The sequence below is a fragment of the Dermochelys coriacea genome, chromosome 2, assembly GCF_009764565.3.
Source record: "Dermochelys coriacea isolate rDerCor1 chromosome 2, rDerCor1.pri.v4, whole genome shotgun sequence".
NCBI classification, from domain to species: domain Eukaryota; kingdom Metazoa; phylum Chordata; order Testudines; family Dermochelyidae; genus Dermochelys; species Dermochelys coriacea.
Window position 1 is genome coordinate 107,726,131 of NC_050069.1, and position 23,833 is coordinate 107,749,963.

The following is a 23,833-nucleotide window of genomic DNA, read 5'->3' on the forward strand; positions in this document are numbered from 1 at the left end:
AGTCATAAGTCAAGAAAACTTCTTAACTTTATCCTTACGCTATGGTCAGTTAGTTATTAATGTTCACAGGAATGACTGTATACAGACCAGTGTAAATACCAGCTCTTGTGTTTTGATCTAGTACTATTTCATCTTGACATCATATATCGTCTTTCTGATTATTTACAGATGAAATTATTGTGACATCTCCTCTGCGAACTGAAGACATCACGTCTGTACTGTTTGGAGGGGAGGCTGGACGTGTGTACATCTACAGTGGAAACCAGACCATCTCGGGTAATGTGACAGACAACTGTAAATCATGGATTTCTCCTTGTCCTGAGGACTGGGTAAGAAAACTTACCAGTAAAACCAGGAGACAACATAATGACAACTAATTAATTACATCCACTGAAAAGAAAATAATAGACTGGCAACTGGAGTCAAGTTTCAGTAAAAACTCCATCTTGTTGCCTTCATCACACAACAACTTGCTCAGGTTCTTAAATCTAGGTAATTTGGCCCCTTTTTGGGTTCATGAGCAACCTTGCACAAAATTCTGCAATGTGGGAGTAAGGCAGTTTTAATGCATGAGACCTTTAGTCTGCAAGTGAAATACACTCTAAGAAGGTGGTTCTGCTAACAGCTTCTCCCTTTCTTTTGTTTCAGGCACAATATGTTCTAATTTCTCCTGAAGTGAGTAACTGGAAAATCAATGGCTGACAGCAAAAAAAAACAATTTAAAACATTCTTTAATTAACATTCTCAGAGCATAATGAGCAATCTCATTTTACAGGAAAAATCAAGGTTTGGGAGCTCTGTCATCACTGTGAAATCTCAAGGAAAGGTGAGAGAAATGAACACCACTCTTGCCTGTCAGCTTGTTTCTTGCCAACGCTTGTCAGTGTAATTTGCATAAATTACTTAGCATAGCACCATTCCTCTACGGATCCCAAAGTGCTTTACAGAAGCTAATCAAGCTTCCCCATTAAGTCACCCTCTGGGCCAATATTAACCCCATTTTATAGATGCGTAAAATGAGGCAAAGAGGCCACAGCTGTCTAAATTTGGGCTCCTGAAAAGGAATCTACTTAAAAAAAACCCCAAATTTGCTCTTAGCAACTTGCCCAAGTCAGTGCAGACTTGACTCAATCATGTGTTTTAACCACTAGACTACACTCCAACAGCCTGTTATAAGCAATGCTGATGCTCATGACGTACTGCAAAATTGGCTACTGGGCAAATGACTATGGTCAGTTTATATGCAATCTTCTATTTTAGTACTTGTTTCCAGTAGCACTATCCATACACGAGGCCCAGTCCTTGCCCTGATAATCTTGGAGGGCCTTCATATGCCCCACTCCTCTCTGGATGACGATAAGGGCCTTTAGAGGGAGACAAAGTCTCTACCTGCATCCAGAGGTGCTGGAACAATTTGCATAGTGGGGGTGCTGAGAGCAATTGAACCAAACTGTAAACCCTGGATCTGATGGAAACCACTTCAAGCCAGGGGGTATTGCAGCACCTCCTTCACTCCTAGTTACAGCAGTATGCCTGCATCTGTGTGACATGAGTGTTTATTTTTTCATTTGCCTTTACTCTGTACTTTGAGGTTGGTCAGTGGCTGTTTATATAAATGGACTCCGGGACTTTGGGGTCCTGCCCATTTTCCTCATTGTCAGTAATCATTTGAGGAGATGATCGCTCATCTCTGCAGTGATCCCTACCCAAATGCTGGCTGACTTTACCCACCAAATAGCCTTTAGGAAAAAGCAGCTGGAATCTGAACTGCTTCCAACCTAAGAGAAGGGGCCATTTTTCATATGACAAACACCTTATGAAACAAGCACCATTCCTGGCTTTCATGGTGTTGATTAGAGAAGGCTGGTCTACAAGCAAATGGTTCCCTTTTCTTTTTCAGGCCTTGTCTACACTAGAAAGGGTTTGCTGCCATAGGCATACTGGCTAACCCTTGTAGAAGAGATGCAGCTTATAGCAAGAGTGCTTTTGCCAGTATAGCTTATATAGTTCCCTGATTAAATATGCCATACCAGCAAAAGGACTTTGTTGTACAACTATGTCTGTGCTAGGGCTTTTGCTGGCCATAGCTAATTGGTTGGGGAGAGGGCACTCCTTCCGTGACATAGTGGGCAAAGTCTCCTCAGTGATGCAGTTGAATTTTGTTAACTCTCTTTTGTATCTTTACAGAGAGAAGTTGTATAGCTGCTGAGAGAAGTTTCGGTGAAAGCTAGACTTAGTGAAGGCTTTTTATGTCTACTCTTTAAATGTTAAGGGTGCAGTCGGGATGTGTTATCTGCATAGCCATAGCAATCCCCCAGTAGCCCTGCACCCCCCCCCGTGCGAACAAAGATGGAGCTAAAAAAACATAGGTCGAAGCCGAAAGGGAATTGAGGTTGATTGGGGGGAAAAAAAAGATGGGGAATACTAACTGTCGTGGTCCATCCATCCAGCTTTAGAATTGCAAACCAATTAAAAACCTCTATCCATGGAAGTCAGAAGGCTAAATAACCCAGCCACACACAAAGCAGCATGAAGGGAACCAAAACAACATCAACCTAGCATAAATCCAGGCAACTTATGAGGGAGGCTGGTTCCAGCAGACCTATTTGGCTGTTTAAGAAAAAGTGCAGCACCCCGAGTTGATATAATCACTCAAATACGTGCACGTGTACAAACACCTTTAACTCTGTCATCGTACACCTGCCCAAACTCCTCCTGTACACCAGAACCCCCCGAATACCCTCTATCATACATCATGGAAATTTCTAATACAGCCAACAAGCTCTCCAATCAGCACCCACTGCTCTCCAGCTCACCCACTTATCACCCAGACACACTAGCAGCTTCAGTCAGATGTGGTGGTCCAGGCACGCTGCAGCCAGAGCCGGTATGAAGGGGGTGCATAGGTAACTAAGCTAGTCTTTGCACCCTATTTTGCTCCTTGCCTTCCAGCAGTCTTATACGGGCTGCTTAGTGCCCCAAAGGACTAAACCATATCCAAGGATCAACATAGCAGCACCTTGGCTGCAACTTCTATGCCAGCAACAGCGATAAGGACTTGGCGTAGGACTCTCTACACCACATGTGCAACCCTCTCGTGTTTAGGGTAATGCTCTCTGGGCTGGATAGACTGGCACTGCAGTGATCTTCTGCCAATAGCATTGCACTGAGTGGCTCTGCTATACCAGATCATCTGCTGTCTTGCTGCTTTATCCTCCATGGAAAGAAAGTTCCTCAACTTTGCTCCTTATCCCACAACCCTGCGTCTTATTTTCCAACTGCAGTTCAGAAACCACCAATCTTGAGGCCGAAATATAATCTACCCCATCCATCCTCCCCTTCTGCCAGGGACCAGAAATCCCATTGTACTTCCTGTATTCAACCGCCTGAGACAAGCGGGAGACTCCAGTTTAGGACAACAGACCACACATCCATTTTCGTCCCATCCACTCTACACGGCTCAGATAGGAGTACCCCATTCACAGAGCCAGAATAGTACGTTATTTATCTGAAAAAAAGTATGTTACTGCCTAGAATGTTATATTGATACTTGGCGTTGATTTCACTACAGCTGAAGTTGTGCTATAAAGGTATGTCTGATAGATGGATGGTCAGCAGTTGCAAAGGGCTAGCAGCAGCTGGATAGTACTTGCCTGTTGAGAGTCTCAGGGGCGGTATGTTAAGGAAGCAGGATGTCTGGCTTCAAGGGGAAGAGAAGGGCAAGGAGCTCAAGGTTGGACTCTACTGGCGATTGTTCCTAATGCTTTTATGTAGAACTCAGTGACTCTGGTAAGTTAAAATCCTGCTCTTATTGTTAATTGTATTACGTGTTCGACTCATGAGTATTGTGGTTTTGAAGGGGTAGGTTAATGCTGAATGTGTATCCATACACAATTAAACAACATACTTAAGCAACAGCATATGACCTCGTTGTTTGTGGGTTAGGTCTGCAACCATTGGTGGGTGTTTATGTAGGGGAGGAGTCAGAAGTTATGACACTATGATACATTTTTTTGTGTGGTACAAGCCAGTAGCAAAGTATTAGAGAATTTTAAACAGTAATCATCCTCTTTGGAATATATGTAATTTATATATACATAAATGCAAGTCAAAATCTTTCTTGCTTTCTCAATGTTTTCAGGAAGCAGTTTTAAAGAATCTTCCAGCTCTTGCTAATTCTAGCTTTAAAACAGAAGATTAAGAGCTGAATTTTAATTTTTTTTTTTTAAAACTACATCATCATTTGCCATGGCGTCCATACTGGGCATAATCATTTTAACCTACCTCAATAAAGCAATAAAAATCAGAGCTAGCAAGAACCAGATAGCTGGCCAGCATAAATGAAGAGACAGGTTGGGAGGGAGAGGAGGAGAAAGTACTTAAACAAGAGCTCTGTGGCAATAATAGGAAGAGTGTGTGGTACTGAACATTATATCCAGGAACTGTTTGGAATTTGTTTTGATAAAACAGGAAAAGAAAATGACACCTACACTTTAAAAGGCCATCTGGATAAGTGATGGAACTCAAGGAGTAGCTTGATAACTAGAAGGCATCAGGGTGGGTGAGCTGAACACAGTGCACTTTCCTTCCCACCGTAGGCCATTATTTTTACTTTTTCCTTATTGATAACACCTTCCCTGTTAGGATCCTGAGCCATCCTGCAACTTGCCATTTTTGAAAGCACATCCCGGTTGTCAACAAGCCTGATGGAAGTAGTCAGATGTAGGAGAGCCCAAATGATTTTAGGAGGCAGACTGACAAGCTGGAGATTGCCTTATTTAGATTTTTCACCCTCACTGCTAGAAAACACTAGGCTTTTTGTAGTCAATTGTGTTGTAAAGAAAATGAGTGAAGTTTATTCAAGCTGAATAGACTCCTCTTATTGTTAAGTCAGCAAAACCAAAGAGATCAATTTGCCAAACACAAGGATAAAACCAGTTGGCATTTTATTTGTGAGTCCTGAGTATTACAAATGAAGTGCAGATTTGTCAACTAAACTTTAAGAGTCTATATTATCAGTTGCTAGTGGGGTTTACAGGTCTGGTTCAGTGACAATTTCACTCAAATCCTTATCAACCACCATGGGCTTCAGTTTCTTAGTTCTGAGCTCAGAATTCTGTTACCACACCTACATTTTGCAGTGTGAATGGGCCAGGTGTTAAACTTCCATCCCAGGAGCTGGATCAAGACCAAATCACTTCCTAAAGGTCACTTCATAACCAGTAGATTGTAGTGACTTAGCCATTGGGGATTTCAACTGCCCCTACTACCTTTAAAGTAGAATATAGAGAAAGAACAGTGCATTATCCTATATGATGTTATGCTTTGAAAATGTAAGGGTGCACAAAGTTAAATCAGTTAGTTGATAATCATTAGACGCCACACAGGATTTTACTTTGAAAGACAACACGCTTGCAGAAGTATAACAATTTCTGAACTCTTTAGTTTCCATTTTCTGTTCACCTGAGCACTTAATTACGCTTTTGCTGCTACAATACATTTTTCAGCCTGTCAGGTGGGCAGTGGTTTACACAATGTTTACATTGCTGGCTAAATAGCTACCTAACTGTACCTGGCACAGGTGTAAGTGTTCCCATTCTGATCTAGAAGGGTTTTACAGTCACTCTGCACAGTGGGATAAGGCCCTCAGGAGAGGCAAACAGCAGGTGGTGGAAGTAGCAGGCATTTAACTCTCCTCCACCATCACAGGAATCAAATCAGCACTTTCTTGATAGTCAAACCTGATCTTTGTACCTCTTAGTTACATAACTTTGCTACTACCTCCCATTCCCCTGACCTGCAGACAGATTTCACCCCACATTTACCCCAATCTCACCCACCATGTGTAGTAATGAAACCAGCTGCAAGACAGTTGCAGTATGCTTCACGATCCTGGTCATTTATGTCTTCAGAAAGAGATGAAAGGAAACAAGTCAGGTCAGGAAAAAAGTCTGACTTTTTTTTTTTAAATGGGTATTGGATCAGGCTCTAAGGTAAGATCTTACTAATCGAATAAGGATCTGTTATACTACACGTGTAAATACACCTAGTCAGTTGCAATTGAAAGGGCAGTGGTTGCATGCTTGAAATGTGCATCTGCTACCAGTCTGAAAGGGCCTGCTGTTCTGATTTTAAAAACTAAGCCCATTCGAGCCTGATTAGTCTTTGAATAGGTGAGCACTGGACATTCAAAACTTGTTAGTTTTTCATTTAACAGAAACAAAGCAGTTTTCTGTATTTGTTGGTCTGGCTGTGTTGGCTTAGTGCTCTGCAAGAAATGTGAGTTTGATTCCTGCTTCTGGGATCCTAGTCTCTAGAGAGTGAATGTGACCTTGAAAAACTAAAAAGGAAAAAACAACCACCCTCCATTTAAAAAAAAAAAAAAAAAAAAGCCTAAAGTTTGGCTCCTAACTCCAGCTCTCAGCTCCTGAATGAGTAACCTGATTTTCAAAAATCAAACCAGCTCCTATTGAGGACAAGTATATTAGTTTTTGTTTTTAATTTTAGCCTCTATCTTTAGCACTACTGCCCTAGGCTGAAATCTTGTCAATGCCTAACTAATGAAAGCTGGGCCTGAGTAATCCTTGAATGTAAGACCTCAAACTGTAAGAGCCTGAACTTGCAAGCTGTGCATCATGCTGTAGTCTAGCAAAATCCTCTTGTAACACATGAGAAAAAAAATTAAGGATCCTATGGGAATATTCTCTCTGCATTTACTGACTTTTGTGCCATTAAATATCAACTTTAAAAACATTTTGGTGCATAAGATATACATTGACATTCTATGAGTTTAAAAATTCTTAATTTTTACTATAGGGAAAACAGGTGTGCAAGTGTGTGTCCAGTTCACCATGTAACAAAAAAAAGCCAGTTGCTTTCTCCTGTTCTATCGATTTATCAGCGTGCTTCTGCTTGATGTAAAGGCTTCTGCTTTAAGGTCATTTTTTATTTCAATTCTTCCAGCTGTTGGATGAGTTTTTTTCAGCAACGTGGGCACCTAGACAAGTCACACAATAATTAATGATTACTTTAAAAAGGGCCATGGCGTATACAAGTGCCTGCTAGTTCTCAGGAAGCCTCCTTTGAAGTGTCATCAAGCTGTGAAAAGCTATGAAAGTCAGCACAAAGGATTCTGGAGTGCATCTGAGGAGGAACAGCTGCAAGTACCTGGAGGTCAGGATGCCCCCCGACACCAGCACAAGTGACAGCCTCTCTTTTTCTGTGCTCTTTAGGCTAGTCTTTTGTTCTGGTTCCCAACCAAGCGCCCCCTGTGATTTTTTCTATCTTGGACTTGTCTGTTTATAGCTCCCCCTTTCCAGCACCAAGCTACCTCTGGGTGAGGGTAGGGAGGAGTGGAACAGCAGCATGATTGAATTGAGTGCCGTAGAAGCAGAGAGAGGACTGTTGCGGCCATGTACACATGAGCTGCTCCTGTTCCCAGTTACACTAAGGGCAGCTCTCAAGGTATTGCCTGCCACGTCACTTCTGGCAGCAGCAAATACTTGCAGCGTACATCTTGGGTCACACAACTTTCCTTTGCCCTGTCCTGTGCTCCCCCTATGCCTGCCTAGGGAAGACTATCCTACTACCCTTCCAAGTTGGGCGACATGGATTTAACCAATTACTTCCATAAAAGTGGAAGTTGTATCCCTTGATCACATTCATTACAAATTCCATAGTACACATCAAACACAGGAAGTAGCAGTGGTACTGTGCATGCAGAAGGCAGTGGGAACTCTTTAGCCAGCCATACGTACTTGGGGAGGTAGTGAAGGTTCTAGATGCCGTCCAAGGAATGAAAGCAAACGTCGCCAGATAAGGCCGCTTCCCAAAAACATAATACCTGTCACCAGCCAAAATGCTCTGTTATCCTAGCAATGGAAAAAATAGCCATTAATCATGCAGCTTTTTCTGTGGTGGAAGGGTCCTCAGTGGATTCCCTCCCATAGCTTTAAATTAAACCCCTCCCTGTCCCCTCTAAAGTTCACAGTATGGTGAACTTCCTTGGCTGGGAAAGGTTAGCTGAGACTCTGGGTAATTGCAAGGCAAATGATCCACTTGATACACATTCATTTCCAGAGCACTGGTGTGCTGGCCTCTGCACTTAACGTTCCTCACTACCACACTAGCCCAGGCATGGTTCTTTTCAAAGATAGCTCTTGTTTTTATCAAGAATTTAGAGATTTCCCCCCACCTAATTTTTTGTGTGAAGGTGGCGATGAGGGAAGGAAGGAGAAAGAAGAAATCTCTTCCTTTTTAAGGTAATGCATGTAAGTGTGACAGCTACCACCAATCTAAGGCTACATCTACACTACAGCCCAGATCGATGCTCTGAGATCAATCCACCACTGGTCGATTTAGTGGGTCTAGAGAAGACCCGTCAAATTGACAGCAGATTGCTTTCCAGTCGATCTCTGTACTCTACCCCTGACGAGAAGAGTAAGTTAAGTCAACCCCCTGCAGTGTAGATCCCACTGTAACTCGACCTAAGGTACGTCGACTCCAGCTACATTATTCACGTAGCTGGAGTTGCATAGCATAGGTTGACTTACCTCAGTAGCGTAGACATAGCCTAAGTGTAATTATTTAATTTACAATGGAATCATGGCTCCACCATGAAGTCTAGAAAATGATTTAACCGATTTAAACCTTTGCATATGAAAGTGATGCTAATACAAACTCGAAGACCTTTCAAGAGTATGAATGGCTGAACATTACCATGCCTATTGTCAGCCACCATGCCCAAGTACAGTATTGTCCTGCCTTTTCCTCCTGGAGTATTACTCTTCCTGATCATTCAGAAGAATGTCCTGCAGCAGAGGAATAACTGAACAAGCCATGAACTAATTCACCACAAAAGAAAGTCATTGCACTAAAGCTGGAATCAGTGGGCCCAATTCTCTCACTTTACACCAGTATAAATCTGGAGTCTTATCAGTGAAGAGTGTTATACTTAACGGAAAACCTGGGTTAAGTCAGGTGTTGTCTGTCAGTAGTTATAAAAACCAATTCTAAAGCAGCACTGGTTCTCACCTCTTCAAAGGAGGATTCCAAGTTCATACCAAAGGCTACTCCAATCAGTCCAAAAAGAGAGAGAGAGAAAGTCCCCATGGTCAGCTGTAAATTCAGTCTCATCATCACATTACGGTGGCTAGAGAAGGGAGAAAGATTTAGGAGATGAACACAGATATTTACTTGCTGTCTAGTAGTAAAGTTTTATGCAGCATGCACTACATCAGAACAGTTGATGGAGCAACTCACACCAGTATTAGGCAACACAGAAACAAGAACTAGTGTATCAGGTGATATTTCTCCAAAGAGATGTTTTGAAACTGTAATAGCAGTGCACCTCTCAGGGAGCAGACTCTGCTTTGCAATCAGCAGGACCTATGACATCTGGTCACACCTGTTGTAAGTATGTGTGTAAAGTAACAGTAAAAGTTTATGGAAACTTGTATTTTGTTTTCTTACCATTAACTATAGGAATTTATAAATGATTATTTAAAAGATATATTTACTGTTACCTTGCAAGTCTACTTACAAAGAAGTAGAGGGTCAGAAAAAGCTGTGGACTGTAAAGCAGAGTCTACTTTGGGGCACTCCAAATCCACCTCTTCTCAACTCTTGCTGGCCTCCTGATGGGAGTGTCCACTGTGAATGCGTCTAGAGGTAACTCCCCATTTGAGGAGAAGGAAAGAATATCATACCCTCTTTCTCAACAGCGGCTTATATGATACACTTCAAAATGTTAAGACTGTATAAATTATTTTTAAATACAGAAAACTGAAAAAGATTATTAGTGTGTAATACATTTCAGCCTTTTATTTACAATAGTTTAGTCTTAATAAAGCTAAATATTTGATGCAAACTAAGCTGATTACTGTACCAACATGCTTAATGTGGATGCAACATTTATTGGATAGCAGAAGATGTGACCCAGAAAAATTAGGGGCATGCTCTTGAAGGCAGACGCCAACACTTAAGTGCAACCTCCATGTAAGAGTCAATTCAAGTTTCAGTTTTGTTGCATTACATAGCAATTCTTCATAAATAAGTTACATTTTCCCCATGAACATCTGGGTATTTCCTTTAACTATTTCCTCCCCAGAACCACAAGGAATAAGAGCCTCCCAGTCTTGGTTCCCAATGTCTGCTCTCAGACTCCAATTCAAAAAAGGGTAAAACAGCACTAATTTCTACAAAGCTTCTGGCAGTATAACAAGTAGTATGTGTCATAAGGATAGTTAACCTGTCCAGGTTGATGAAGATGACACTTTCAGAATCATCAATCAATACTCTGAGTTCACGTGCTTCATTAGCAAGATCTTCGGCTTGTCTGTAATAATTCTCCAGCAGCAGCTCCATTTCCTCTGCATGGTCAATTCCAGACATGCTCTCCTCACTGTGAGCAACAATTTGTATTTTCTAGTTAGACATCAGCAATGCACTTATCAACAACGTGTTTACATGTTCTGAAGCATGGGCCCAGAATGAAGTGATGAGGTTAAAAAAAAAAAAAAAACCAAAAAACTCCACGAGTCCTGTTTTACAACAATGCTGCAAAATCCAGTTGGGCACATGGGGAACTTTTGCTGTTACAAAGAATGTCATGGAAAAGAAGGTACGTGCTTTTCCAATTTCTATTAGCTGAAGAGCAAAAAAAGTCAGTTACTTTGGTCAGTAAAATGGGTAACATTTGCCATGCTCTAAACATGCACAGGCAGTGTATAAATATTAGTGTCCCAGCATCATATTGTGACATTTTTAAGGGAGACTGTTAATTTTCTAGTGCCCTCAAATGGTGGAAGTTGACAGTGATGCTGTAACACTCCCTTCTGTTCCTCCATATAGTGAGGTCTAAGTTGTATACATAATATTGAAATCTACTTGGCACTTACACATGGTTTTTAGTTGCACATCAACAATAACTAAAGCAAAGCATTTTGTGGACACAGGATCTGATGACAGCAGCCCAACAGTCACTATGTGAAACTGCTGGCACTATCCCTCTTCTTGAAGTTTGAGAGATCTCAGTCCTACTGGATGAATCATAGGTGCCTGGTAGCATCCACAAGGCCCAGAGCACCTAGCCCAGTGGTCCCCAACCTTTTTGTGGCCAAGAGCACATTCATGTTTTCAGAAGAGTGTGGCAGGCACCAGGAATTTTTCAAGGCTTATTTTGTATTTGTACATTAAATAAAATGAAAAACATCATATTTAATATTACATAATATATGAATCCATAAGATAAAAAAGGTAATTTTACATGTAAAAGGTATTAATTAAATTATTCAGCAATTACTCTTTCACCTTACCATGTGAATTTACTCTTTTTTATCTACCAGATAAGAAAAATTAAGGAGTTTTTACAAAATAAATATCATAAATAGTCTTCATCTTATTTATTTTAAAAAAGTAAAATTATTTTTTGATTGGACAGTTTTTTGGAAAAATGTAGACTAGCTGTAGCAGAAAGTGAGGCTAGTAATATTTCAGTCCTATATATAAAACATTGTTGAACTGCTAGTCCAAATATATTTATTATTCTTACTTTAACATAGATAGCCAGTTATGGTTAATTAAAAAATATTCTCTGTATTGTTACTTGTATCTGGATTTCAATAAACAAACAAACATGAAAAAAATGTAAACACAAGTTAATCATACGCGCTTATCAGCACTTAATGGAAAATAGGTATCATTAATTCAGGTGTTTTTTCTAATAAAGTCAGTGTGATTTTTGGCACTACATTTCTTCAGCCAATTTTTCGTAGTTGGGAGAGTAGGATGATATTCCCATTCGTAAGCAATCGTCAAGATGGGCATCTGTAAGCCGAGATCTGTATTTTGATTTTTATGATGTTCATTTTTGAAAACAGAACTTCATATAGATAAGTGGAACCGAAATAAGATTTTATTTTGTATGCTACATTTTTTAAGGCAGGAAACTTTTTTCGGTCAACCAGATTCCAAAAGTTTTCATCTCTTGCGCAGGATTTTAGAACAATATCATTTTGAAGATCCAAAATCTCCAGTTCCACATCTTCTGTTCTTACTTGAATGAGACTCGCAATTGATGTAGCCATTTCTGTTACCTCTATTTGGCAACTAAAGGGATTCACAAGAAAGGCAACTACAGGCTCAATGATGGTGAACTGCTGAAATCTCTTTTCAAATTGTTCCAGAAGCGTTTGAATGTGGATAACAAATGATGACTGGATAACAAATGGTGATGGGTTAAAATCACTGTCACATACCATTTTCTTCATACTTGGGAAATGTACGAGAGACTTCATCTTCATATGTGACAGCCACAAAATCAGTTTTTGCTTTAAATGATTTTTCAGAATCTGTCATTTGAGCCACATATTTGTCTTTTCCCTGGAGCTCAAGATTTAAAATGTTTAATTTGTCAGTGATGTCGGCAAGAAAAGCCAAGTCCATTAACCAGCAGGATTCTTCAATAGCTCAAAGTTCTGATTTGTGGACTTCAGAAATTCTTTGATGTCTTCAATTAGGCTTAAAAAACATGCAAGAACTTTACCTTTGCTCAGCCATCGTACTTCTGTGAGCAAGATAAGATCAGATTGTTTATCATCAACATTTTCCAACAGGGCCTTAAAAAGTCAGAGTTGCAAATATTTCACTCAAATACAGTTAATTATTTTAATAACGATATTCATGACATGTTGAAAAGAAAGAACTTTCACACACAAAGCTTCTTGGTGCATAATGCAATGATAAGACAAAGTTCAGAAAGGATTCATTCTTCTTGCAGAGTGCAATGAATCCATTGGCGCTTCCCATCATTGCTGGTGCCCCATCAATGGTGATCGCAGACAGCTTGTGTAGTGGCATACTAATTGATGTTGCGTATGACTTGAATAAATATAGATATCCTCACTCTTTGTTCACCCTTTCATAGGCAATACTTTTAGTAACTCTTTTTTACGGTGAAGTCACTAAATACCATCCTCACCATAACTGCCAACTGCGCTGTATCCAATATATCTGTCGACTCATCAAACTGCAATGAAAACCAGTCACATATTTCCAAGTCATCCTTTAGCTGAGTTTGCGTGTCAGTTGAAATTGCATGTATCCTCCTCGTAACTGTATTGTCTGATAACTGCAAGTCTTGTATTGCCGACAAAATCTCACGCTTGTTATGAAATCCTTGAAACAGGCAATCAGCGCCAGTCAAAAATGCTTCCTTCAACAATTCACCATCTTGAAAGGGTTTTTTCTTCTCTGCGAGCAAATGAGCAATTTTAAAGGAAGCAACAGTAGCACTCTTAGACTTTACCTCTTGTCTAGTGAAAACAGATTGCTGAGCACATAGAAGAAAATTAATCAACTCAAATCAAACCTTTCTCAACTCAGATTTAAGCGGATGGCTAATGTCAAAAGAACTGTGATTAGTTTGGAAATGGCATTTGACATTATGTTTCCTCAGCACTGCAACAGTACCACCGCACAATAAGCAAACACATTTCCCTTTATTTTCAGTAAAACAACAGGATTCTTCCCACTCTGCGTTGAAATAATACATACATTGTCTTTTATTTGAACCACTCATTTTGGGGCAAAATGTTAAAAAAAAAAATCGCAAAGCACGAGAAAACAGCAGTATCAGTGCAGCGGAAGAATACTCACATACAAGGCCGGCTCCAGGCACCAGTGGAGCAAGCACATGCCTGGGGCGTCACATGCTAAGAGATGGCATTCTGTCCATTCTTGGGGCAGAGTCTGAGTGGGGGTGTGTGGTGGGGTGTTTTTTTTGTTTTTTTGGGGGGGGGCAGTTCTGGGCAGCGCAGAGAGAAGCTAGAGAGAAGCTGTGGCCCCGCACTTGCCGGGGACAGAGAACACTGGTGCCTGCAGCCCCGTAGTTCTCTGTCCCTGGCAGGCGCAGGGCCGCGGCTTCTCTCCCCTGCTGGGCACTACTTTTCACACCGTGTCACCAGGCGGGCGCACATAAATGCCCCGGCGGGTGCCATGGTACCCGTGGGCACCACGTTGGGGACCACTGACCTAGCCAGTCACCTTCTCTAGAACAGGCATTCAAGTTTCTGGAGTTATCTTTTTGGATCTTTCTTTTGACTAGGCAAACAGTGAGGTCTTTGAGAGCCACGATGGCCCTCTTGTATTTTTAAGATGTCAAGAAAATAAACCCTCATCCCTCTTTTTCACACAGTGGCATGACCTTAACTGCACTATTTGCCAGGAGGGACTGGAAACCCTCCAATGTCTCCTATGGATATTGTTGAACTTGCTTACCTTATCAAGGAGCATTTTAAAGAAGTCTCTCTGAAGCTGTTTTTCCTTAAACTCATCTCTAGTCCTATGCTTAAGGACTCGTGTCTGAGGTAACTAGGGCCTCTGGAAGGGGTGGGATAAAAGGACCCTAGTCTCTCTCCTAAAGAGAGGGTCCCCTTGAGGTGGGCTGGCTATTCACTTCTTAACCTTCCAAACAGAGGTTTCACAGTTGCATGTCATAAGGGGGTGGTGGTAGTCTTAGAAGTCTTCAGTTTCTGGTGACAGAAATTGTCTGTACCAAGCACCCCAAATCCAGTTCTAGTTGGCTTGATGGTGAATGCCTTTAAATTTCTCTATAGCCATAGAAAGAGGAGGACTTAACAACAGACCCAAAGGATTTAAAAAGTAGCTTCCAACACCTTTGCTTTCATGAAATTAGTCTCTACCTTCCCCCCTCACCACCTCTCCAAAAAAGGCTCCCTCCGTCCTACAAGCCCTTGATGCGTGGCTGTATCTCCACATGAAGACATGATGAACATAGCTTTCTATCTACAAGCACCAATGCTGGAGTCAACGTGCGAGAGTACATTGATGGCATCAATACACCTCACGTCCAGCTCCCTCCACGCCTTCTCAGGTACACGTCTTGATTTCACATATTGCGTCCCTTCACACTCCACCTTTTGGAGAATTATGGTCTATTTAGATTTGAAGCCGTGCAGGGCAGGGAGCTATATCATGCATTTGCTGCTGTACAAATAATACTAAGTTGCCATGAAGTGTGGGATGGAACTGTCATTTGGCATTATTTACATGGAAACTGAGGCAGGAAGCCAATTTGCTCTTAGCTTCAAGTCTGATATGCCAATCAGTCAATATGCCCTGGATTTTTAAGTAAGGGTCAGACCAGAAGCTCATCATTAATATGGGACATATGGTTAGTTATTTTTGTTGTTGTTAAAGTGGCCACTGATGTGCGCATGATATTGTATCAGCACACAGGAGGGATGACATGTGGCTATTCCAGACATGTGCAGTTCTCTTGGGATGCTATACCACAGTGCTAATTTATGTACTGATAGTAGCTATGAAAACGGGTCAGTGCTACTACAGTGAGGTTATATACCCATCAAGGGAGCGCTGCTAGTGGGCACAGTAAGCTTCAAGGCTAGCGTGCCAGCTTATATATAGGGAGGAAGGGCAACTGATCCACCTCAGACCAATTTTCAGTGGGGTTCTTTATTTCATTTGTGAAATATTGTTTTTTTTTCTCCCTAAAAACGTATCTTAAAAGTTTTGTCTGAACTGGAAACTGACATCTTCATTTTTTCTTCTGTTTACCCATTCAGTGATGGTTGTCTTTTCCTCCCTTTTCCATCCCATGTTCACCAAGGCTGGCCAGCTAAGTAACAGTGGATGAAGAGCACCTTCGATGCTTCCACCCTAGTATCAGTAATGCTGCTAACACTATCCTCACACTGTGATGATGGGGTAAAACACCTTTTAAAAAGAGGTAAAGCATTATGGTTTAAAAACATTGTACAGATCTTTTTTTCGAGGGGAGGGGAGAGAAGCAATCTAATCTGGTATTCAGGTTGTCCTTGGACAAGACACATTTTAAAAAGTGTGCTGGATTACCCAACTTTACTTACAATACTTGTGGATCTGTCCATTTAGTTAGACAGAGCTCTTCTATTAATTCCTCTTCATCCAAGATTTCCAGGATTGTTTCTTTGAAAACTTTAAAATCTGTTTCTAATTCTGACAAACTAAAGAAAAAACAAACAGGCATAAACAATCAGGCAATCCCATTTGCATTACTGTAGAGAGGTAATATTTTCTTTTTCCCTGGATCTTTACAGAATGAGTCACTGGAGAAGTTTCTTAGAAAATTTAAATCCCCATTTTGCAATTAGCCACGGTACTGGTCAATTCTGGGACCAGCTGCCCCAAAATCACCAAAACCTTAACTGAAAAGGATTTAGCTGTGTATTCTGGACATATTTCAAGGGTTCATGAGCACTCGGAAAAACAAGTAATTTGATTCAGACAATTGTATTGTCTGTTGTATTGACACACAGCATAGCCCAATAAGTTCACGTGTACTCAAATGGTTTGAACTCCTAATTTTACATTACAATGTACATATTAAATTGCCTGGTATTAATTTTTTTGCATTATGCAGTTTTAGAAGGTAGACTACAAATCTCACAAAGTGGGATTTCATTTTTTTCCAACTAGATAGTTCATACATTTGAATTTACAATGACAAATAAGTTGCACAAGTCAAAAGTAAAGTTTTCTAGGAAATGTATATTGTACACAATTTTCTGAAGTTCAGCTATATTCCCCATTGCTTACTCTTATTTACCTCTTGCCATTTTGTAGCAAAATGTGTAGTTTACTTCTATCCACAGACAGTAGTTTGGGGTCCACTAGAGCTTCCAGCGTCTCAATGATCTGAGGTTGCAAAATGTTAAGTCTCCCTTGCAGATTGCTGATCTAGATAATAACATGATCCTTCATAAGAATTAAAATAATCCTTTTAGAATGGTTTGGGCAACTGACTTCTCTTACTGAACACAGAATTCATTGTTGCAATCAGGTATGCCATCTACTTTTCAATATACAGGAGCTATCTGGAATACAGCTAGCATTGACAAGAAAAAGTTTACCCACCGCAATATTTTTTGAACAAAATGAATTTCCATAAAATGGAAACATTACACCAACTACTGAATAAACTTGATATGAGGTTCATGTGTCTGAAATGAGGTCAACCTTAAGTGGTGTCATATTTCCATTAACATTCATAGATTTTAAGGCCAGAAGGGACTATCATGATCATCTAGTCCGAGGCAGGGGTCTCAACAATTTTTTTTGGTGGCCACAAATTGTGGCCGCTAACTCTTGCTTGTGGCTGCTCTGACAATTTTTCCTAAAATATTTAATTAACTTTATGAAAAACAAATATGCACCTATACATATCCAAATCATTGTAATTTATCGATGCAGGGTATTTTTACAGACTCAATAATAAAAATAATGTACAGTTGTCTCTATTCTTTACTGGAATAAGCAGAATAGAAACACAAATAAGGTGGCTTTGCATATTCTTGTCTTTTTGTTGTTTTTTCTTTTGCTTTTTTAAAAAGATTTGCTACCTAGTAAGTCTGCTGATGTGACAAGTGATATTTGGATGTTTTTTAATATCACTTTTCACACCAGACTTACTAATTAGCTGGGAGGGAGTGAAAAGTGATGTTAACAAACACACAAATATCAATTTTCACAGCAGACTTACTCAGCTCTGGCAAGCCAGAGGACAAAGTCCTGGACGGGGAGGTGGGTAGGGAGGCAATGGGGGCCAGAGTCAATGCAAAAGGGTGGTAAGCCCAGGGCCAGCACCTGCTGCAGTGTGGCCAGGGTCCAGGGCTAAAGCCAATGTTCCCTCTAATTTTTTACATCTGTGTGGAATGAATTTTGTTATGTGCCCCAATATGCAGGTGATGTTTGGCGGGGGTGGGTCCGAGGGGTTCATAATGTGGGAGGGGGCAGAGGGATGGAGTGTGGGGAGGGGTGATGGCTCTGGCTGGGGGTGCGGGCTCTGGGGTGGGGCTGGGCATGAGAGGTTTGGAGTGCAGGCTGCCAGGACTTCCCCCAGCCTTCTCTTGTCACAGCATCCCAGGGCTGGGGGACAGTGCCTCTCCCCACAGTGGCAGCTCTGGGGCTGGGGCCAGGGGAGAGGCGCCTCTCCCCGGCTGGAGTGGGGCCGCAGGTGAGGCGCCTCTCCCCACCTGTGCAGCTTTTGATAGCCTGCGCAGCTTAGAGGGAATTCGGGCTTTGGCCTAAAGTCCCATGATTGGAGCCTGCCGCCCCAGGGCTGAAGCCCAAGCTGCCCAACCCCCAAGAAGGTAGGGAACTCATTGGCTGTCTGCTCTGCCAGTATTTATGGCTCCAGAGGGAGGCAGGATCCAACCCCTGCCGATGGCCCTGGGGAGGGAAAGGCCACTGCTTTGCCCCGTTCCCCAGTCACTGCCCAGGAGGCTGTGGCCACAAAAAAAGCCCCTGTTGCTCACATTCGGGAAAATGCTGGTCTAGTCTGACCTACTGCATAACACAGGCCAGAGAACCTCCCCCAGTAAGTTCAGGATCAAACCGTAACTTTTATATTTCAGCATATATCTGTCACTATTGATTTTAAAACTTAAAGTGATGAAAAATCCATCATGCCCCTTAGTAATTTTTTCCAATAGTTCATTCTCACTGCTAAATGTTCATCTAGATCCCCCCATAACCAAAAGAAACAACAAAAAAAGGAAAAGAGAAAAAAAAAAACAAGCCCAAAGCAAACGCAAAATATTCCTAAAAATGTAACTAAATATTTCCAGAACAGAAAATTATACGGTCATTCCCATGAAACAATATTTTCAAAAGTAGTTAAAAGTAACCAGCAGCTCACCCAATATTGCAGTATTGCTTCTATGGCTCTAAATTCAAAGGGCAAGGAATATGTAACTAGCTGACCTTCTCCAGACAGCTGGGATGCTAGTTCTTGGAACAGCCAGTGCTCCATATTTAAATTGCGATAATCTAGTATCAGAAGAAACTCTGGTGTTACCACAGCCTTCAAAAACTGAAAAAGAGAATGCAGTTAGGCAGCCAGCTAATACTTTATGAAGGTTTCTAAGTTTCTCATTGCCACTTAATGCATTTTAGAGTTCAGTTTTCAATAAAACCACTTCCCATAAGGGGACTGTTATGATAAAACTTTTTTTTTTATTTATCTAGATTTTTATGCCACACTCGTGTCCAGGGTACCCAAGTGTCTATGTTCCACGGTCATTCCTCTCAACCCCCAAAGTATATGGACCGGACTGACATCAGAAGCTCTTCCTTTAGCGTACTCCAGGAGGCTTCTGGAGTTACTGCAGGGACAGGAGGAAGGAAAGATTCTCCAAATTTTGAGGTGTGCTCATCCTGTGCCTCTAAAAATTCTCATCATGCCCACAAAGGGAAAAATTTTGGCCCTCTTGAATAGAGATGGTCATTCTACAAAAGACAAGGAGCGCATTATTATGAAGTACAACATGAAGTGCTTCTGCTCGCTAGATATTCAGTGCCAGGGTTATCTGTAAGGACAGATGCATAATATTATATGCAAGGCCATAGATAGCCAATATTAAAATGGCCCCTGGATCTCACTAGAACATGACTGTATTGGCAATTGAGACACAGTTCAAGTGTATTTTAACGTCTATTGACATCTATAAAAAGATTTAAGACCCACTGAAGTTAATGAAAATAAAAATATTACTTTACCTCCATTCTAATGATAATCCTGTTGTTTCTAGTTGCAATGCTCATTAGATGCTGAAATCTTAGATCTCGGGCTTGAAGACCCAGTTCCTGGTACAATTCTGTTTTCTTTCTTTCTACCAAGAAGACATTTAAAAAGAAAAATCATATCTGCGAAAAGTAATGTGTTTTATAATTATGGATTAGTCTGTTTTCCAATCCCAGAAAGAAACTAACTCTACAGTGCTTCCCCCCTTGATCACCCAATATAATTCTGTCTAGCATAGCAAAATAGTCATAACATGGGTGGGAAGAGAAGTCCCTTTGTTTATTAAGAAAGAAAAGTCTAAAAGTAGCCAAAATAACAGGCAAAGACAGTATGTTTCATGTTAGAAGAACACATTAGCAAAGCTGAGTTGAGAAAGCACGTGTTATGTCACAAAAGTATCCCAAAAAAGGAAAAATATACCAGTGGTGGACTGGGATAAAGAGGGAAAGGATGAAAGCAAAACTTAACCACACATGACACATGGTAGTCATACTGCTTAATGCACTATTGGAAGGTGCTCAGATACTACTGTGATGAATACGGTATAAGAAGCTGTGTAGAATAGATGAGCAAAACCAAAGGAAATGCTGCAACACCAAGAGTTATCTAAACCCACAAAAGCTTCAGGAATTGAACTCTCTGTCCAGTATAAACTTCCACTTAGGCAATTCTATATTCCACAAAAGAGCGAAAAGAAAATGAAAACTCTACCTACCAAAAGAGGTAATATTTCCTTCCTTGTCAAATTTCATCTAAAGGGAGGAAAAAAGAAAAGAGAAGACCAGAAGTAGGCATTTTATTCTCACAAAGCTGCTATAACATACAGGAAAAGAGTTGTGTGAAATTGCTTATATTTGCTTTGAATTCTAGTGGGGGTGAATCAGTCCACTTATTAAGGAGGGACAAGTTATGCTACCCCTTGTCTCTGCTAATACTCCTCAGGTAATTATGAATGCCTTAGACAACATATTTCAGGTCATTTGAACATGCGGATGCTATACATGGTACCTGGAAAGCAGCACCTATTAAAATATTTTTCAGATGTACACCAATTAAGTTCATAACTATATCTTTGGCTCGCACTGATATCTACTTCCCAGAAGGAATTTTTTTTTTTTTAAACAGAGAATGAGATTTTTGTGTTGGCACAAGAGGGGCTCTTTACATTTTGTGTTTCAGGTTTTGTTGGGTTTCAGAGTAGCAGCCGTGTTAGTCTGTATTCGCAAAAAGAAAAGGAGTACTTGTGGCACCTTAGAGACTAACAAATTTATTAGAGCATAAGCTTTCGTGAGCTACAGCTCACTTCATCGGATGCATTTGGGGGAAAAAACAGAGGGGAGATTGATATACACACACAGAGAACATGAAACAATGGGTTTATCATACACACTGTAAGGAGAGTTGTTTCATCTTGTGTTGTTTTAGCTGAACAATTTACAAGGCAAAGGGCAACAACTGTGGGGGGCTATTCACTCCCTGATTTTTGAAAAGTATTTACTATGTAATTCCACTATGTGTAAGTAAAAGAATAGATGGCATTCTAATGTAACAAAGCAAGGAATAATTTGTTTCTAACATCTTATTTACTTTTCATTTATATTCCAAAGTATTAACATAACATTAGTATTTTCTGTAAACTTAAAGTAATTGGAAAAACGGCAAGAATTGATTTGATCAAAGCTTTTTCACTTTTGCCTTGAAATATGTAGCTTATTCAAGAGCTATTCATAATTTGTTTTTAAAGCTAGTAGTTGTATATACAAAGAAACAACTATGTGGTCCCCGTTGTAGGATCAGGGCCTGTATGTGTACCGATCCTCAACTGGCTGGTGTTACATCTGCTTTCACATGTGATCACATCATCTTCCAATGACAAACGAGGAAGTTATTAACAGATTGTTCACTGTAAATGGCTAGCCTAGTCCTCTCAGCTGCATACTTATAAAAAAAATTCTTCCTTCAACCATTGGCTATCCTACATTGCAGCTACCACATTCCATTACATTAATCAGAAGAAAAAAAAAAAGAGGCAAAAATAGTGTATTTTTAATAGTGAACGCATGTATTTTACAATAATTCTTCAAGAATTAAACTGTCTTCATGATTAAATTGTGATTTAACAAGAATTATCTTCTCATAAGAAAAGCATCTTGGTATTTTGCTAACACATTATAATACTGTTGCAAATATATTCACATAAACATAACTTTCCCTCAAATTAGGGTTTTTAAAACAGTTATTTAGTAATATCCACTAATTATCAACTCATCATGGAGAACAACCAGTTCTGTCAAATAATAGTTTAAGAAAAACACTTGCTGATTAGCTTGGAAAAACTGTCCTTTGTTGAAACCTTTCAATACACTTACCACTGCAAACACAGGGACTACACTGGCTAAGGTGGCTTGAGAGGCCTCTGTGGCTGAGTGTCGACCCAATTCATCTGAAGAAAGACACACAGCAGCTATTATTTTCTATTACCAGCACATTTCTTTTGATAAATACACATTTTTTTCTTCTCTTGTACACTAGGTGGAAAACTGTCATGAGGAACCCAGTTAACGAATAAAATTTCGCTTTAAAAAAACCAACCTGCTCATTTAAGAGGCACAGTCAACTTAAAATCTAATAGAACTATAATTCCTTGAGCCAACGTTGTGGCTTTATGACCAGTTTTCTTATTCAGAATGTTTCTCCCCATTATTGTGTGAAAGTCCCATACAAACAGGAGAAACTGACTATACCTAAAGTGCCATCCAGTCTGCAAAGCAAACATTTCCTTTCCCTGTTTGTGAAAGCAGTTGCAATAAAGAACACCACCCCAGTCCTACAATGAGGTCTGTGTAGCTATACAAGTCTGCCTGCATGAAGTTCACTGCGGGGACTGGGGCCTACATTTGTTGAGCAAATTAGTTATTTTTGCACTGTGGTAATGAATAATAATACCTAGTGCTTATACAGTGCTTTTCAACAGTAGATCACAGTGCTTTACAAAGCAGGGCAGTATCATTATGCCATTTTACAGATGGGGAAATGGAAGCATGAAGAAGTGAAGCGACTTGCCCAAGGTCACCCAACAGGCCTGTGGCAAAGCAGGGTATAAAATGGAGATCTAGGCCACCTTGCCTCCCCATATAACAGTGAGGCCCTGCAAACATCCACATGCTTTGTGCATAGCAGTCCCACTGACTTCAGCGAGACTACCATTTGTTTGAATGTAAAAAAGTGAATAAGTGTTTGCAGGATGGAGGCCTTAATGTGCATTTCACACTGCATGCGATGTTGATAAATGACTGACAGGTTCAGCCAGAACTTCAAAGGAGCAGTGTGTCCATTTCCTTAGTTGGCTGTTAAATATGCAGACATAAGCCCATCTGTGATTTAGTTGGATGTTACTTGAACAGAGTTTGGAAATTATAGCAATGGCCTTAATCTTGCCATTGACTGTGTGTGGGCCACCCCTATGCCTTAATTGCCCCCACTACACAGCTCCCAAGCAGTCAATGGCAGGATCAGGTCCACTATTTACAAGTATCAGAGCAGCAGCCGTGTTAGTCTGTATTCGCAAAAAGAAAAGGAGGACTTGTGGCACCTTAGAGAATAAATTTGTTAGTCTCTAAGGTGCCACAAGTACTCCTTTTTTTTTTTTTTTATTTACAAGTAGGCACCTAAATAAAAGCAGCCTGCTTTTCAAAGCAGCCGACCACCCACAACTCCAAAATTCAAGCCGTTTATTTAAGGGTTAGGCACCTAGAGATGAAATTGTGGCCTAATACTTCGGGAAGAAATAACAAAATTTGTAGGCGCTCAGCGGACGAAGAAACTAACTAACGTCCTGATTGTATAGGGACAGTCCTGATATTTGGGGCTCTGTCTTATATAGGTACTTATACCCTCCCCCGATTTTTCCACACTTGCTATCTGGTCCCCCTAAAACACACCCAATGATAGACTTATAACGACCTATTCGCTGGAGCCCCAGGGCGCGACTTACTTGCCCAGCGCCACGGCTGCCCGCGGGGAGCGGCGGCGGCGGCGGCCCCCGGCCGCGGCCCAGGCCCGGGAGCCGCGCAGCGGGGGCCGCCGCCGCTCAGCGGACGAGCCCGGCCGGCCGCCGCGAGCAGGCGGCGGCCCAGCGAGGCGGGGAGGAGCCAGCGGCTCGACATGGGCGGGGGGCGAGCGGGCCCCGGCTGCCGGCCGCGGGCAGGAGGCAGAGGCGCCGGCCTGGCT

General features: G+C 41.0%; 2 protein-coding genes across 7 annotated transcripts in view; one reads left to right on the top strand and one right to left on the bottom strand.

The window, feature by feature from the left end:
• Window positions 1-4,114, top strand: part of GPLD1 (glycosylphosphatidylinositol specific phospholipase D1) — a 43,788-nt gene extending 39,674 nt beyond the window's left edge. Inside the window, exons 22-25 of one of the 3 annotated variants that reach the window (XM_043508302.1) lie at window positions 169-329; window positions 649-675; window positions 776-826; window positions 2,451-4,114. In XM_043508302.1, the coding sequence (XP_043364237.1) occupies window positions 169-329; window positions 649-675; window positions 776-826; window positions 2,451-2,456 (245 nt within the window). In that variant the 3' untranslated portion in view covers window positions 2,457-4,114. Of the gene's footprint in view, window positions 1-168; window positions 330-648; window positions 676-775; window positions 1,173-2,187; window positions 2,270-2,450 lie in introns of those variants that run through there. The other 2 variants (XM_043508301.1, XM_043508300.1) reach the window with 2 other exon arrangements.
• Window positions 10-23,827, bottom strand: MRS2 (magnesium transporter MRS2). Of its 4 annotated transcripts, XM_043508306.1 has the most exons (12): window positions 23,598-23,819; window positions 21,973-22,046; window positions 20,319-20,355; window positions 19,579-19,691; window positions 18,719-18,892; window positions 16,628-16,758; window positions 15,909-16,025; window positions 10,250-10,402; window positions 9,034-9,151; window positions 7,758-7,871; window positions 6,845-6,997; window positions 10-699 (listed from the first exon to the last, which is right to left on the bottom strand). In XM_043508306.1, exons 1-11 carry the CDS (start codon window positions 23,767-23,769, stop codon window positions 6,887-6,889), a joined length of 1,314 nt encoding a protein of 437 aa, XP_043364241.1. In that variant the 5' UTR covers window positions 23,770-23,819; the 3' UTR covers window positions 10-699; window positions 6,845-6,886. The 4 variants fall into 4 exon arrangements, with proteins under 4 accessions (XP_043364241.1, XP_043364242.1, XP_038246893.1 ...); XM_043508307.1 differs by lacking the exon at window positions 6,845-6,997 and having other exon boundaries at window positions 10-698; window positions 23,598-23,825; XM_038390965.2 differs by lacking the exon at window positions 10-699 and having other exon boundaries at window positions 4,909-6,997; window positions 23,598-23,817.
• Window positions 23,828-23,833: the final 6 nt, after the last annotated feature.

Coding starts and splice junctions, on each gene's coding strand:
- MRS2 (XM_043508306.1), bottom strand. CDS start 23,769: ATGTCGAGCCGCTGGCTCCTCCCCGCCTCGCTGGGCCGCCGCCTGCTC. Junction 16,026..16,627: donor TTGCTACAAAATGGCAAGAG/GTAAATAAGAGT, acceptor TTTTTTCTTTAG/TTTGTCAGAATTAGAAACAG. Junction 10,403..15,908: donor TGGACAGATCCACAAGTATT/GTAAGTAAAGTT, acceptor TGTTGCTCACAG/TGAGGAGAGCATGTCTGGAA.